General features: G+C 42.1%; 1 protein-coding gene across 3 annotated transcripts in view; it reads right to left on the bottom strand.

Annotated features, from left to right (window-relative positions):
• Positions 1–17,060, bottom strand: part of COL4A6 (collagen type IV alpha 6 chain) — a 294,729-nt gene that overhangs the window by 30,703 nt on the left and 246,966 nt on the right. For all 3 annotated transcript variants that reach the window (XM_032250869.1, XM_032250870.1, XM_032250871.1), the window contains exons 14-23: positions 11,356–11,415; positions 9,730–9,774; positions 9,184–9,237; positions 8,279–8,348; positions 7,104–7,211; positions 5,815–5,955; positions 4,506–4,610; positions 2,602–2,762; positions 1,940–2,119; positions 1,194–1,377 (exon numbers count right to left, since the gene is read on the bottom strand). In XM_032250869.1, the coding sequence (XP_032106760.1) occupies positions 1,194–1,377; positions 1,940–2,119; positions 2,602–2,762; positions 4,506–4,610; positions 5,815–5,955; positions 7,104–7,211; positions 8,279–8,348; positions 9,184–9,237; positions 9,730–9,774; positions 11,356–11,415 (1,108 nt within the window). The remainder of the gene's footprint in view (positions 1–1,193; positions 1,378–1,939; positions 2,120–2,601; positions 2,763–4,505; positions 4,611–5,814; positions 5,956–7,103; positions 7,212–8,278; positions 8,349–9,183; positions 9,238–9,729; positions 9,775–11,355; positions 11,416–17,060) is intronic.

Raw genomic sequence — 17,060 nt, 5'->3', positions numbered from 1 at the left:
ATCCTGGAGCTGGAAGTGAACATATTGTGTTTGGGTACAGTGAAGAAGACTGGTGTCTTAGTCTTTTGCTTAAATTAAGAGTGTGATATGAAGTTGAAAAGATTGGTTGTATCCATGTTTGGAGACTTCTGAATTCCAGGCGGAGGAGTTTGGACATTATATGGTCTCTATTCAATTGGTACCATATGTGTCTTTGAATTAGGGGAGTTACATGATGATGTTGGCACTTTACAGATATAATATTGGCAGTGGTGCTTATAATAGAATTGAATGTAAAAAGTCTGGAGGTTGGAGATGAAAAACTACTTAGGAAATTGTTGTCATTCACTCATCCATCCATCCATCCATCCATCCTTCCATCCATCCATCCAACCAACCATCCACGTATTCCCACAAGCATATACATATTTAAAAATCTAGGCATGAGATAATGAGAGTTTAGTAGCAAGAAGAGAAGGAAAGAATATAAAAGGAATTGCAAAGGAAATAAGAGCTAATCTCAAAATTTTAAATTTCAGAATATTATAAAGTGTGGTGTCACTAATGGAAACGTAGAAGTTGTGGAAACCCAGAATTTGGGATGAAGAGCTGTTATGGCTGTATTGAAGAAGATTAGTTATTAGCATAGCACATTTATAAACTATAAGTAGGACTGTTACACATAATTCCCAAAATTCAAGTAGAAAAATAAGTTATATAAAGAGGAAGGAGTTAAGGGATCAAATGAGGTTAGACTATATGCAACTAGGATTTCTGCCCAATCTGAGATTCCATGAGCTGAGGAAAGGTTTTTTTTCCCCATTGATAATATTACCACACAATTAGAGGGCACCTTGTCTAATGTCCCATTCATTGTTTTGATGACATTTGCAATAAATGGTCATCCAGCTTCTTCTTGAACTTTTCCAAAGATTATGAGCTCATAACCTCCCTAGGTAGCTCTGTTATATTTTCAGACTGCTCTGGTAGGATGTTCTTCACTAAGTACAGTGGAAATCTATATTATTCTGCCCCCTAAGCTTACCACAATACAATTATAATACTTTTTTCACATATAAATCTGTCAGGGGGTTGAAAGTAGTGATTATGGTCAGACAAGTCTCTTCTTATGACACATTTCATGCACCTGAGTCATATTCACTCTACAAGGGGTCAAATTTCCAAGTCCAAAGCCATCTGATTCCATGACTCACCCTTCAATCCAGGGGTGCCTTGTTGTCCTGGTAATCCATCCTTGCCTTTATCTCCAGGAAGCCCACGGGGTCCAGGAAGTCCTGGTAACCCAATTCCTGGGAGGCCAGGTAGACCAGGTTTGCCTTTTTTACCAGGAAGTCCTGGTATCCCCTTTTCACCTGGGAAGCCACGTCCACCATCACCCTAGACAACACATAAAAAAAATTATGAACATTCAACTCAGAGATTTATCTGGACAGTCCTCTGACCACAGGAAAGAGGTAGCCAGTGTGACCAATGCTTTGTGCTTTGTTAAAATTCTCTATTATCACCATAGTTTATCAGTCAGTCTCCTCTGACTTTAGATAATGGATATAAATCTTGTCTACTCTGGATGATCTAACAACACAAAAGGTTCTGGATGGGGGTGAGAGAGAGCAAGAAATGTGCAGGATAATAACCCTTGAGATCACAGAAAGTGGCTAGATTGAGGAGAAAAGTCGCTGAGAAACTGAAGTATTTTCAAGTCATATGGTCAAACATTACTAGCATGTATCAAATGAGACAATCATCCATTCTGAGAAAATGATTCTCACTTTACATAAAGGAAAAGCCCAAAGTAAAAAGTTTCAGTAGCAGAGGGAGGGCACGATGCTCTAGACTCTCTCTGTTCTTTCTTGTTTCATGGTCCAGTGGCCATCAGATCCCCCAACAAAGTCAGCTGTGAAGATTTGTAGAGCTAACCACCCAGGAATGATCAACTTACCGGAAGACCTGGCAGACCTGGTAAACCTGGTATTCCATCCTTTCCTTGTTCTCCTGTCACACCAGGAAAACCCTGGGAGCCAGGATCGCCCTGATCCCCTTTCATTCCTGAGATTGTACTGAGAGTTGGTTCTCCCTTCTCTCCTTTGGGTCCAGAAAGACCTGGACGCCCATGAAAGCCCTGACAAAGAGATAGGAGGCAGTAGTCAGGAGATGCAGACTTCATAGAATTCCGGCACCTAGCATTATGACCTAAAGCAGAACCTTGGGTCCATATTGGCAGTGTTCTAGGCACTGATTATTTTGTTATCTTGAATAATAGTTGCCCATTTATTTTTGTACCTTTTGTAAATTTTGAAATCTTTGAAGGGGAACCTCACCTTAATTCCTATTTTATCTTCAGGGGCCAGCACATTGCTAGGCAAAGGTAAACAATGTTGTGGAAGGAAGAAAGGGGAGAAAAAGAGAGGGGAAGATAGGTAGGTTAAAGCAGAAAGGACTTTAAGAGACTCTCTAGTCAGATTTCATGTCGCAGATCAAAACACCAAAACTTTGTTTTAATCCCATCTTTCTTGTATGTGCTTTACAAAAGTAATTGTGAGGAGTGAAGGGCACTTGAAAGCTCCCACTGCTTACTCAGGGTCAAAGTTTGGCAAGACTTACTGGAGACCCTGCTGGGCCCTGTGCACCCCCAGAACCTCGATCTCCTCTGGCTCCTTTAAGGCCTGGAAGGCCTATGAGACCTTGTGGACCAGGTGGGCCTGGTTCCCCGGGTAGTCCATTGCTGGGGACACCACCGTCACAAGCACAGAAACCTGAGTCTCCTGGAAGAAAAAGACAACATAGAACAAAGTGGGTCATCTTTTTCCAAGAAGAATGAAGAATTGATAGTGGTTATTTGTGACTTGAACAACTCAATAGAGGGCATCTGAAGGCTTGCAGAGAACACACTCAAATGAACTTGGTTCACTTTCTAGCAGAGTATGTCTGTGTTAGTGGTTCAGATTTTGTTAATCAGGGATGAGGCCCAGCCATCAGTGAGTCTAATGTACAGCCATAGTTGAGAACTACTGAGCTATACTAACCAGCTGAGAGTCTGGAATTCAAGCCACTCAAAGATTTTCTTCACCAAAATGTCTTTTCTCCCAACTTTTGTACACATGAGACAAATGTCTACACATTTCTGTATACATTGAGACAAATGCCAAATGAATAATGATAGGGATTTCAGCAAAGCACCTTTGAAGAGGTATCAAGGAGTCGCTAGCACTATAGTCCAACTCCCTATATCTTCTGTGCTTATTGTCTGGAAAGTAAGAATTGGTGCCAACGTAGGTGACCCTGAGTTTCCCTAAGATTCTGAAGGGACTCTTCTTACTTATAGAAAATTGATGATTTCTAAAACTCTAAGAGAACAGTCTGTTTTTCAGATTAGTATTTCTCGAGTGTGATCCTGCATGAGTCACCTGTGATAAGGCAGCTTGCTGGTTATCCCAGTCCTATCCCAGTCTTAATCAATCAGTCTCAGGAGGCCAGATCAAATAATTTAATTTTTAATAACCTCCCCTCAGTGATTATCATGTACAAAGAAGCTTGAGAATCCCTATGACTATTCCATACTTAGAGAAAATCTGTCAGCCCCATAGAAATACAGAAAGGGGAGCATCAGAAATGTCCCTGTTTTAGGAGTGTGAATGGTATCGAGAAATACACCAGCTTCGTAGTGAGTTAGGTAAGGGCCAAAATTAACATCAAAGTTAATTTAATGCCCTTTTCCATCAAATAGTTTTCAATGGATCTGAATAGTAGAGAACAAGCTTTCAGACATTTCTTAACCAGCCTCTATATGATTAGGCAATGACATTTTATGACAGAGCAATGAGAAAGGAGATGAGTAAGTTAGAACTTCTCTGTTTGAGGCTAAGGAAGGCAGTTAATTCCTAAAGATCTTGAATAACTGAACCCTAGGCCATCCCCAAACCTCCCTGCAGTCAGTAATTTCACCTCTTCCTCCACCCTGGCCTAGGCCACAACCATAATGAATTGACTTATTGAGCATCTTCCACTCAGAGTAAGTGATAGAAGGGGGAAATAACCCAAAGGCAGCAAGGAGACAGACAGAATTAGTACAGCTGAAAGCTGAGGTCATTGATCAGTTCTCCAACATCAGTGGGGACTAGGGTTGTTTTCCTGGAGCCAGCTGGCTTTTTCAGAGTCCCAAGTCTTGACCTGTTCAGAGCACTTTGCTTAAGGCTGAAGGTATTAAGTGGCTTACATCATTGGTCTTGCAAACTGGAAGGGGTAGCAGCATGCACTGGTTAACAGCCTGGGCTGCAGGTGGGGGAGACAGAAAAAGAAGCCTACGAGCTACTTGGTCCTGTGTAACCTCCATTGCTGGCCTCAGTCTTAGAGCCCAAATATAGCACTTCTAACAATCCTATAATCGAAGTTCCAAACAAGATCCACAGTTGCTTCTGTTTAGGTTCCTGAGGCTGTTACTTTGCTCATTCCTCATAGCCTTCTCTAAGGAGTTTGGAGGACCAAGAAACTCAAGGGGACAAAATCACCTTTTACTCCTTTGAGGCCTGGGTTTCCTTTTGGACCTTGTTCTCCTCGGAGACCGGGGAACCCTGGCTCTTTGTTATGCAGGGTTTCAGTCTCAAATTCTGGACCTTTGGGTGAAAGAAAGATAAAGGATTAGCAACTTGTATAAGCCTGATGACTCCCCTGACTAACCACAGCAGCTCAATCACCAAGGCCCAAGTCCTCGAGGCTAAATAACCAGAGCAGAGCCAAAAAAAATAACATTCAAGACTGGGATCCCAAATCTGCAGCAAGGAGTTAACAGGACCTCTGGTGGCTCAATTCACTCAACTAATATTTATGGAATGTCCATTATGTTCTAGGCAACGTACTAGACAGTGGAGTTACAGAAATGAGCAAGGTAGTTTCTGTAACTCAGCAGTGTCAATGTCTACCCCAAAAACCTCTCTTAGGACAAAAGAGGAAAGAGGTGCAAGCCACAGTGGACATGGGATTTAAGGCACAAAGAAACATTCTGGGCAACATTTCCAGCCTTTCTCTCAGAATCTAGAATCTCACACTCAAGTAGGAGATCTAAGGAGGACAAGCCCTGTGTAGGCTTTTAGCAGCCACTTCCAGGATCCAGGCGTGGCTTCTTCTTTCTTTCTTTTTTTTGAGATGGAGTTTTGCTCTTGTTGCCTAGGCTGGAGTGCAATGGAGTGATCTTGGCTCACTGCAACCTCTGCCTCCTGGGTTCAAGTGATTTTTCTGCCTCAGCCTCCTGAGTACCTAAGATTACAGGCATGCGTCACCACGCCCAGCTAATATTGTACTTTTAGTAGAGACAGGGTTTCCCCATGTTGATCAGGCTGGTCTCAAACTCCCGACCTCAGGTGATCCGCCTGCCTCAGCCTCCCAAAGTGCTGGGATTACAGGTGTGAGCCACCGCGGCCAGCCGGCTTCTATTTGTCTCAGGTTCTCAGCCCACCACATTGGAGCCCTATGTACCAGGGCAAGCACAAAACAGCCAGTGCTGCTTCTTTAGGAGCTGAAAAAGCAGAGGCTTAAGGACTGAGAACAGTGAAAGATGGAGTGAGAATGGGTACAAACATGGAAGGCATTAGGCTCTGGTTTGCTTGCTCCTTGATGGAGAACACTCTGCTGTCATAAATAACTGGTAGAGGCTGGACTCTGACTCAGAGATGATGGGGCCTTCAGCGCTGCCCCTCTGCAATTATGGTGTATTCTGGCTTAGCTGTTTCACTTGTGGGATGACCCCTCAAAAATCATGACTGTTCTGCACTCTGGATCACATCTGAGTCTGAAGACCAAAAAGAGAAATGAGTAACTTACTAGGTGGGCCTGGTGGACCTGGTGGGCCTGGCAAACCATCTCTGCCAGGGAGGCCAGCTGCCCCAATTGTGGTACGGCCTGGGTTTCCTTGGTCCCCCTTCAGTCCTGGAAATCCCTGAGGCCCTAGGGCTCCTGGGACACCTGAAAGAATAAGCCCACACACAAATCCTTATTATATAATCCTACTCTCTGGGGCATTCCTATCCATGGCATATGTTGGAAACAACTCCAAGGAAGAATTTGGGAAAGTATTTGCCCTTCTCTTGCATCAGAGTTAGAAGGATCCTTAGCAATCAATTAGCTGTTAAGCTAATTTTCCCTCTTGGGAAACTGAGACCCAAAGAAGAAAGGAAACATGATCAGGGGCCCAGTATTTCTTAGTGGCAAACCTGAGAGGAAAATCTGGGTCTCTAGCCTTTCACTTCTCAATTTTTTTCTACCTTGGTGCTGGGGCCAGCTGTACCTTTTCCTGGTGGCTGCTTTAAAAACAGGTATTTTCACAGCAGCCCAACTTCAAGGAATTTAGAAACTGGTGGCTTTAAAAGTAATAGCTGTTGAGGGGTGGAGGCTAGAGGGGGGATAGCAGGGGGTGGGGAGATTGGGGAGGGAAAACATTAGAAGAAATACCTAATGTAGGTGACGGGCGGATGGAGGCAGCAAACCACTATAGCATGTGTATACCTATGTAACACTCCTTCACAATCTGCACATGTGCCCCAGAACTTAAAGTATAATAAAAATAAATAAAAGTAATAGCTGAGCTTTATATATGGGGCATCATTGCCTCCCAGACTCTGGAATGTCCTTTTTCTACATGTCGCTATAGAACGACATATGGATGCGATTAGTTCAAGAGTTACCCACAGGATCCTTGGACCATTTAGTGCCTGGCTGAATCCTACAGCAAGGTTTTGGGTACAAATTTTCCTCTGGGCTTTTGCTGCCCCTCTTGGCAAGCGTCAGCAGAGATGGTACATCCACAGGAGGAGGGCACAGCTCCAGCAACTCAACCCAGGATCCCTCTTGTTGCTGCAAACCTCAATGACAGTCTAGTATTGCCTGTCCAGCTATGATATATTATTTAAGCCAAAAACAAAAGTTGATCATCCAGGCCCTACCCCCACATATGTTAGCCTTCGGCTGGCAGTCGGGTACCTACTGACTATAGTCTACCTCTTCTTTGACTTTGGCTACGTGTATGCCCTGACCCAGAGGTACGGAAGGGAATGCTGGGAGCCACAGTGCATAAAGGGCTGATCTGTGCAGGAAATGGGTTAGTTTTTTTTCACCTGACAATGCTGGCAAGCCAGGGACACCAGAAGGGCCATGCAGGCCCTGGATGCCTTCATCTCCTTTAAGGCCTGGGAGGCCGGGTACACCAGGGTCTCCAGGATTACCTGGCATTGTAATGAAAAAAAAAAAAAAAAAAAAAAAAAGCAGTAAATCAACACAGAAGGGGCCCACAGATGCTGCAAAATGCCCAAGAAGAGGTGCAGGGAGCTGTCCTGGCATTAGAAGTGCCTTACTTGCCCTTTCCAAGTCTCTCATGCTAATGACATCACATGATAATGGGTCTTCTGGAGCCAAGGGGCCCTCTGGAGCCAACACTAGTGTACTAAGAATTGGTCTGGCCAAGGCCTGCCTTTCATGATAAGCTCTGGTAGGCACTAGGAAGCTACTTCTTCTGTCACTAATCTGCTGTAATGCCTCAAATGTCTACCATTTGGTTTAAGATGTTGAAGTCCACTATTTATGTTATACATATATGTTTCCTGGGAGTGGCACACAGGAAGCCACTGTCTAATATTAGTACCAAACAGTGCATGGGCCTTAGAAGGTGAGAGGAGAGGGACAAGTTGGAAGATCCATGGAAGAGGCACTACAGTGGAAGCCTTTGGTCAAACGAGAAGTAGCTGGAGACACTGGGCATCTCAATCTTTGGAGAACGTAAAGGGAAGAGATGGGCACACACAATAACTAGGACAAGGAGAGGTGAAGACAGACTTTCTAAGCATCATACTTGTGAGGGCTCTCAGCCACTTGTTCCCCTAACTAAAGATATTTTTCTATTTCCTATGAAATTGTTAAGCTTAAGCATGCATGGAATCATCTACATGAGGCCCTGAGTATTCCATAGTATCAAACTGAAGTCAGTTCAGCTCTGGAGTGGTTATCAATCCTTCCCTAAGCATCACCAGGAGAACCATTTTTATCAAATTCAGGCCCAGGCAGAACCAAATCCTAGGCTTGATGGACCGATCACAAAAATGGGGCACTCGGCTTGGCTTCTCTGCCCGAAAGATTGGAGTTAGCTTTATGTCTTAAGCTCAGGAACCATGAAGGGCTCTTGGGTGTGTCAGGTTTAGAAACAATTGAGTAAAAAAGGACCCTTTTAATAATTACAGTGGATATAAAATTTAACTCCCTGTCTTTATTTTCCACTCAAATTAATGTGAAGTTGCACCTGAGATCACAGCACCATCTATATCGATGAAAACATCTGGGCCTGGCAGGCCAATGTCACCCTTTTCACCCTGAAAAGAGTAAATACATTAAACACAAATATTTCCATGACCTTATTACCCAAGATCTATGTACCATTAAAGCCCATCCCTAGTAAAATGAAAGGTTCTTTCTATAACCGCAGATTTTTAGGGTCAACTAGTCCATAGGTTAATTTCAAAGTCCCATAAATTTCAGATGAAGGCGACACAAAGCAGACCAGAGGTCGGACATTCAATTGCAAACCTGTCAAGGACAAGGGACCCCAATTTTATTTTGCAACCCTCCTCAAGGGCAGTCTGCTTCTGGGCCTTGGCTGTACCTAAGTAGTGCTAAGGAGAGAACAGAGTTTTAACTTTTTTTTACTCTCAACAGGCCTGGGCCTCTACTACCATTACAACTCTTGTCAGTAGACAATGTCAGGCAGAGGAAATTAAAGGAGTTCTAATACTCCACAAAGAGGGATTTAGGTACTAAAAATACATACAGTGGCATATCTAGGGTGGGATGGTGGTTGTTATATGCCCTAGGTGTAGTCAAAAATGGGACGCATTGTCTGTAGAAAATTTAAAAACAATAGTAAAACCGAACAGTTGGCAATTCTAAGCAACGAGAATAAAATTTTCCTCATCTTCGGGATGGACTTGCTCCCACCAGCCCCTGCCCCTTAGTTTACCACTGATCAAGTAGTATCTAAGAAATGCTCATCAGCAGCTTAGAGTGTTCAAACTAGGTTATATCCATTTCTTAAGAAAAATTGAAACTTAAAAGGTCAAAATATTAAAAATACTTCATCTTATATACAGACATTTGTGGTAATTCACCCTTCCACCTCCCAACCCTGGAGTTTTCACTTCCCAACGTTACCTCAATTCCTTGGAATCCATTAAGCCCAGGAAATCCTGGGGACCCCTTCTTGCCCTGTGACAGGAACATAGTTACCACTAAGTTGAAAGTATGAGAGCATAAGAGAGTCTGGTCTTTGGATTATGCCAGGGCAAATGGCACAGGGATTTTGCATGACATTCCAGGATATGTATAGTTTCTATGTGACTCTGGAAGCTGTAAAATCTTCCGCAAGACAACATGGCAATACGTAGCCAATTTACATATTAGGAGGTACAAGAACCACAAAGCTAGACATGGATCTACACAGGCTGGCCTTGCTGGTCCCTGATAACATGCCAAAGGTGTATGACCACAGCATGACATGGCAAGGTACTGAGCTTGACACTGGATACTCATCTTCTTGAGTGAAAAGAAAAGAGGACAGTGGCTAAAATTATACCAAAAAAGGGATATGAACAATTTGCATTATAAATAATGTCTCTCTTTGGCCATGTTAAGTAAAGCAAGGCGGACTTTTGATTGGGATTTTATACACTAAGGTGTTAATAATATTAACCAAAATACCTGTTGCCCCGGAGGGCCTTGGACTCCTTCTGAACCCATTGGACCCTATGAAGAAAATAGTTACACCTTAGAAAGACCAATAGCCCACCTAAAAAAAGCCAGTAGACTATATAACAAAGCTATCCAACTGAGTTCAGGATTTAACAGCTCCAAAAATCAGGTAAGTGAATGAACTACCTGGCTTAATGACTTTCTTTTTCCTTTTCTTTTCCTTCCCTCCCTCCCTCCCTCCCTCCCTCCCTTGCTCCTTTCTTTCCTTTCTTCCTTCCTTTTCTTTTCTTTTCTTTCTTTCTTCTTTCTTTTTCTTTCTTTCTTTGTCTTTCTCTCTCTCTCTCTCTCTCTCTCTCTTTCCTTCCTTCCTTCCTTCCTTCCTTCTTTCTCTCTCTCTCTCTCTCTCTCTCTTTCTTTCCTTCTCACTTTCCCTCCCTCCCTCCCTGCCTCCCTCCCTCCCTTCCTTCCTTCCTTCTTTCTTTGAGATGGAGTCTTGTTCTGTCACTTAGGCTGGAGTTCAGTGGCACCATCTTGGCTCACTGCAACCTCTGCCTTCCAGGTTCAAGCTATTCTCCTGCCTCAGCCTCCCAAGTAGCTGGGACTACAGATGCGCAATACTAGGCCCAGCTAATTTTTGTATTTTCAGTAGACACAGGGTTTCACCATGTTGGCCAGCTGGTCTCGAACTCCTGACCTCAGGTAATCCACCCACCTTGGCCTCCCAAAATGCTGGGATTACAGATGTGAGCCACTGTACCTGGCCTAATGACTTCTTTCTAAGCCCTAATCCATCAGACTGAATAGCCACATGGAGCATTTTTTAAGAGCTAAATAAATGGAAACAGTTTAAGTAGCAGATGGAATTTGGTAGAAGCACTGGGTGGTATTATACTTAGCCTGTATTAGTTCTAAGTCAGGAGATTTTTAAATACATTATGGGAGGGCCTCATCTTCCACCTCAAATGCATTCTTTGTTGGTGATTTTATGTACCTTCAAGACAAAGGAGGGGGAAAAGTAGAGAAGGAAATGGCAGGGTAATAGATAAATATGGCTAAATACTCAAAAGACTCTTAATAAACTTCATGGTCAAGCTAACACAATTCTCTAAAATGTTACTTCTTTGAGGCTAAGGTTGGCCCACTGCTTCTAGTTCAAGACCTCAGTGCCTGAAGCTAGGAATCAGAGAGGCTAATAGTTTTCCATTCGAAGTGAAATTATTACTGGAAACTGTTGACTCCAGGCTTGTTTCTGTTCAATAAAGATTGTACTTGACCTTCTTTATTACATTCCTGTGTCACTTCCCTGCTTAATTCCTCAGAATAGAATGGATTGAAAGCAAGGCAACATTCATATCATTCTTTAGCCTAGAAGACAATGATATATGACAGCAAGGAGATAAATAGGCTGAGGGGCCACCTAGAGTAGGGGGTGCCTAATTCCTTTTCAAGGGAGCCACTCAATCAAGGAAATGGGGCTAAGAAGAGAGAAGGAGGTTGTAGAAACCTGCCAATGGGTTGAGAAATAGAAATGAGAAGCTTAGGTGGCCATCAAGTTGCAAAACATACAGAAACAACAGGAAAGAAATGGACTGGGTGACTTGACAGACCTAGACAAGTAACATTCCAGGTTCATACCCTAGGTCCTGGCAAACCAGGGATTCCCTTTTCTCCCTTTTCTCCGGTAGTTCCAAGGCCCTAAATGAAAAAAGAAACCACAAATTATAATATTTGTTTTCTCATCGGTCTCCTGGCTTCATCCAAAGCAAGGAGGCTATTTTAACCCAGCTCCACTGTCGCCTTAGCAAGGCTTGCCATGCTGTCTCTTATCACTGCCTGAGAAGCACATAGGGTCTGAATATAAAATGGACCATTCATTCAAGTTTTCTCTTTGGTTATAGATGTAATGTCCCCACTACCCACAACACTGTTCCATGTATTTATAGTATCATGGGCTAACAGCATAGGAATGATTAAGTATCTAACCTTGTTGATTTTACAGATGGGGAAACCTACATCTAGATGGGTTACAAATCAATGAGAAAGCCAGATCTTGTGTTTTTCATTTTGGGGACTTTTCCATTAGAACAGGCTGCCTTCTATCATCTAGGAACTTGACTTTTTGACCCACAGCTGGAGGATTATGCAAATTCTTGGGTGCTGATACTAGGGAGAAGAGCAAGAGCTTTTACCCTTTGGAGACATAATTAACACAACATCCTTTTGAGTGGGGAGAAGTATTTCTATATAGGAATAGTCTCAAACCCTGCAGCTCCTGTACTGGGACTGTAGGGCTCTTGCCTGGCCCTAGAGATAGCCAAAGGGGACTGTGAGCTGGTCTCCAATCCCTCTTGCCCTGCTCAACACAGGTGAGGGTTTGTAGCCATGAATATGATTGGGAATTCTCTAGGGAAAAGCAGGAACTCCAAGAAGCAGAGTGAGTAAGAGAAAACTTTCTCCCCTCTGGGTCCAATGCCACTGTCTGGGCTCCCAAGATACAGAAGAGTTCATTAGCAAAGTGGATAAAGTTTTTCACAGTGAGGACATTTTGTTGTTGTTTAAAATTATACTTTTTGGAGCATAGATTTTAGCAAACAACATTTGGCTTATTGTGAAAGTAAAGGAGGCAATGGAGCTTTCTCAAATGTAAGTTTGTGAAAGACACTAAGTGTTGTGAAACATCTGTTGTCCCTTTGATGTGACCTGGCTCACCTCCTTTAATTCCATTTGTAGCTTTTTCTTCCTTTTACATACATATTCAGAGCATTCCCATGAGTACTGAAAGCTGGTTGAATGCCCCTTGGCTTTCTGGGCTCAGGGTTTTTCATTTTTGTTTTCTTTTGGCTAGTCATGTTTCTGTATTTTTAATGTGGGTTGTTTTTACTGGGAGGTGTGTGTGTGTGTGTGTGTGTGTGTGTGTGTAGGATCCAATTCAAAGTAGGCTTTGGTCACCTACTTACCTGTTCTCTTTTCTGCATTTATATAACTGTGCGTCAAATAGCTTAGCCTTCTTGCTACATTAAATTTCTAATTTGAAAGGCTGGTGGGTTAAACTGAACGTAAACTTATTTGAAATATTATTTTTTTCTCCATCAAACCAAGGTATTCTGAAACTTGGTGGCTTCTGAGGTCAAATACTTCAAGAAGCCTTCTCTGACCTGTCCATGAAATCTGTGGCAGCCCATGCTGCCCCAAGCTCTTAAAGTGCCAAGATTGGTTGCATTTGAAAGTTTTGTAAGCACAAGGCTTATATTACATTCTCTCTTATCTTCCTCCAAGGCCCATTACTACAGTCTGAACACATACAAGGTGGTCCAGTAAATACTTGTTGAATTGAGTGGAATAATGGCTGAGAGAACAAAATTATTGCAAAGGATGAAGAAAAGAATGTCAGGAACCATCTTGCACCCCCATCTATCTTGCTCACAGTTATATATATAAGGGGGCCTTGTACTTCTTCTCCAGAAAGCAGAAGAGTCTTGCTTTCTCAGAGGGTGTGAGAGTTTGTGCTATAGTAAAAACAAAAATAAATACATAAAAAAATGTAAAAAGAGAAAAAAAAGAAAGAAGGAAAATTTGTGTGTGGGGATTAGAGCCAATAAAAGATAAATGGCTTGGCAAGACACTGGCTGTGCTGTAGGTTCAGCTTTTCTCCCAGAACAGGGAGGCACTGTACAGGGGCCCTGCTGGACAAACTGTTCTATCAGGATGCCCTGGGACTGGCCCCGACACAGACAGTCCTCCTCATGAGTGATCTTGCAAATGCTGCTCCCACACTCCTACTTACCCGTGGCTGAAAAGCCTCACCAGAGCTAGCTTAACTGTTTCCAGGCTCTCCTTGCCTCTGGACTCCTGATGCTTTTTGGTTCTGAGGAGGTTCAATTGAAGAACCCCATCTACCTAGTAGTTACCCTACTGGGTAGGTGGGTGGGTAACTTTTGATCTACTCAATAGTTACTTCAGGATTTGCCAGTTTCTTCTCTTCTCCCTCTCCTCATCTATTCCATTTTTGCCTTCTACTATGTTTGCTAGTTCCTGGGACAGAGGGCACGTGAATATGCAATTCTCTCTGATGATCTCCATGGAAGGACCTGTGGCCTACAAGTGTGAGTGTGTTACTGGAGACAGTGGGATAAAATGTGTGAAGTAAGGACTGAGCCAGAAAATCAGGGATGTTTGGTCACTGCAGAGGGGCCGAGAGAAAGAAGGTGAGGCACAAATCTGTGAGGTTGGGCACTTTGTCTCTTACAAAGATTTGGACTCAGATAGAAAGAAAACAAATAGTTAAAGGGAACATTTTGGATTCCCTAGAGATTTCTCTGCTCAATGCTGCCTTTCTGAGTGAGTGTGTATAATTGAAAACTGATGTGAAGGCTTTGGATTTGAGAAGCACATTTCATCTGAAAAGTCCAGAATATCACAAATACATTACCACTTTTCTCTTCAAAACTTTTCTATCTTAAAGCATTCATAGATGGTCCTATGAATGTTCCCATTAAACAGATAGAGATATTAGGACTGAAGGAGTTACGTGATTTGGCCAAGGTCACAGGTTAAATCTGTGCCAGAGTGGACTGAGAACTCTGGTTTCTTGATTCCCACCCTATGAAAACATGTTTTTTTAAGTAAAGGGTTTACTTTCCAGCTCTGATGTCTTTACAATCAACTGGGGTTTCTATTTTTCAGCCCACACTCTGGAACACTGGAAATACTGAGCTTGAAATAGTACTGCAATTTATCACCATGAATTGTTGTCAGTTTCTTTTACAGGACAAAAGGGAACGGGTTGAAATTGCAGCAGGGGAAATACTCTGGGTTCAGATGTGGAAGTGAAGCCGAGGGAGGGAGTGTGAGACAGTGAAGCCAAGAACACCCAAGGAGATCATAACATCCTTTTTAGAGATTTAGAAATAAAAACCCCACCACGACTGGGATTAGAACAAACTGGACTGTAGGGGGCAGTATGGTATGGAGAAAAAGCCCCAAACTGGCTAGAATTCACTGAAGTTGAATTTCAGTCTCAGCTCTGCTAATCACTAGCTGTGTGATTCTGGACAAACCTCTTTACCCATTGAGGCTGTGGTTTCCTCATCAGTACAAGGGAGATAAGCCTGGCTCACCTTGCTTACCTCACAGGGACAACGCCAGGTGGCTAGAACCTATGTGCAATGCTCTACAAAGAAAGGTGAAAACCTGATTCCCAAACCCACTTGCAAAGTACTTTCTCTGTACTGTCCAATAGAAACAATGCGAGCTACTGTGTTATTTTCATTTTTCTAGTAGCCACATTAAAAAAGCAAAGTAAACAGAGATTAATTTAAATGATATATTTTACTTAGCCAAATATATATAAAAATATTGTCATTTTAACATTGAAGTAAAAAATGTTACTGATATATTCTAGATTTCTTTTCACACTATGTTTTTTAGATCTGGTGTGCATTTTACACTTACAGTACATCTCATTTCAGATCAGCCACATTTAAAGGGCTCAGTAGCCACACATGGCTGGGGGTTATCTTATTGAACAGGACAGCCTTATATTTTGTAAAGAAACTTCACATACATTATTAGTTGGGTCTTAAAAGAATTGAATATTGAATATATGCATGTTGAATATCGAATATATGCATGTTCTCACTCATATGCGGGAGTTAGTAAAGTTTATCCAGTGGATGTAGAAAGTAGAATGAATGATACCAAAGGCTGGGAAGGGTGTGAGTGTGGGGTTAGGGGAGAGATGGAGAGAGGTTGGTTAATGGGTACAAACATAAAGATAGAATGAATAAGCTCTAGTGTTTGATAATGGAGTAGAGTGACTACAGTTAACAACAATGCACTGTATATTTCAAAATAGCCAGAAGAGAGATTTGAAATGTCCCCAACACACAGAAATGACAAATGTTTGCAGTTATGGATATCCTAAATACCCTGACTTCATCATTACACAGTCTGCGCATGTAACAAAATATCACATGTACCCCATAAATATGTGGAAATATTTTATATCAATAAAAACTATAAATATGACCATTGTCAAGTTACAGACATAAAGAGAGGTTCAGTGACTTGCCAGAGCTGGGACTGGGTCTAAAGTTAGGTGTTTTGTGTCCAACACTAAGGTTCTCTTCCTTTATGGTTCATTAGATACAGAGGTGATTAAAATCAAGGGGGCTGAACAGATGATTCTCCATGCTCCCTTTTTTTCTATGGAGTAATAAGAATCATCATGGAAGGAACCTGGATTCATCCATTCCCTTTGGTTGAGCAAGAACATGCAGGCCTAGTCATCTTTGATTCATCTATTTCCCTCCTGATACCTACTCTCAATCCATGAAAATCTTGTCAGGTCCTTCAAAACATATCTTGTGATTTAAAAGATACATTAAACACATGTAATGTATTGTTCTTGTTTGGCTTCTTATTCAAACAAGGCAACTGTAAAAATATATATACCTATAAGACAATCATAAATTTGAATTCTGCCTTGTTAACTGATATTAATAACTGATCACAAATTACTGATGATGATATTGTCACTGTCTTAAAAAGCGCTTATCTTTTAGAAATACACAGGTATTTGTGATGAAACACTATGTCTATTATTTGCTTCAGATTTGCCATAAGTTGCTAATTGTTGAAACTGGGTGATGGGTACACGAGGGATCATTATATCATTCTCTCTGCTTTTGTAAATGTTTGAAATGTTCCATAATAACAAGGTTGAACATTTTTACATTGTGAATCCATCCACTTCTTTCCATTTCCATTGCTGCCACTATAGTCCAAGTCATCACCACCATCTCTTGTCTGGACTACTGCAATAGCCTCTGTGTTTGCTTTTCCACCCTTCCCATTCCCTCTCTTCTTCCCCCCACAGCCAGAGTGATCTTAAAAACACAAGTCAGAGCCTTTGAATGGCTCCCCATTACATTGAAAATAAAAACCTACATTGACCCATGAAGGTAGCCAAGATCTGGTTCCTGCTTCTCTAGCTGAAATTATTGGCCTTGCTTACTCTGTTCCACTTACTCACCTTCTTACTGTTCCTCAAAAGTACTGAGGTTTTCTTAACCTCAAGGTCTTCACACTTACAGTTCCCTCAGCCTTAAACTCTCTTTCCGATCTCCTAAGACTTGCTCCCTCATAATATATAGGTCTCAGCTCATATATCACTTCCTCAGAAAGGCCCTTCTTGACTGCTCTGTCCCAAGTAGCCCACTAGGTTCCCCAACCACACTTCATCACATTACCCTTCTTTCATCTTTTGTATATCACCACTATATGAACTTGTTATGGATTCATCTCTTTATCAATTTCTTGTTTGTTTTTCCCTCATTCCT

Source organism: Sapajus apella, unplaced genomic scaffold (assembly GCF_009761245.1).
Source record: "Sapajus apella isolate SASKATOON/1434 unplaced genomic scaffold, GSC_monkey_1.0 scaffold73, whole genome shotgun sequence".
NCBI lineage: Eukaryota > Metazoa > Chordata > Mammalia > Primates > Cebidae > Sapajus > Sapajus apella.
The sequence above is the reverse complement of the archived record's forward strand: the minus strand, read 5'-3'. Positions and strand labels throughout refer to the sequence as shown.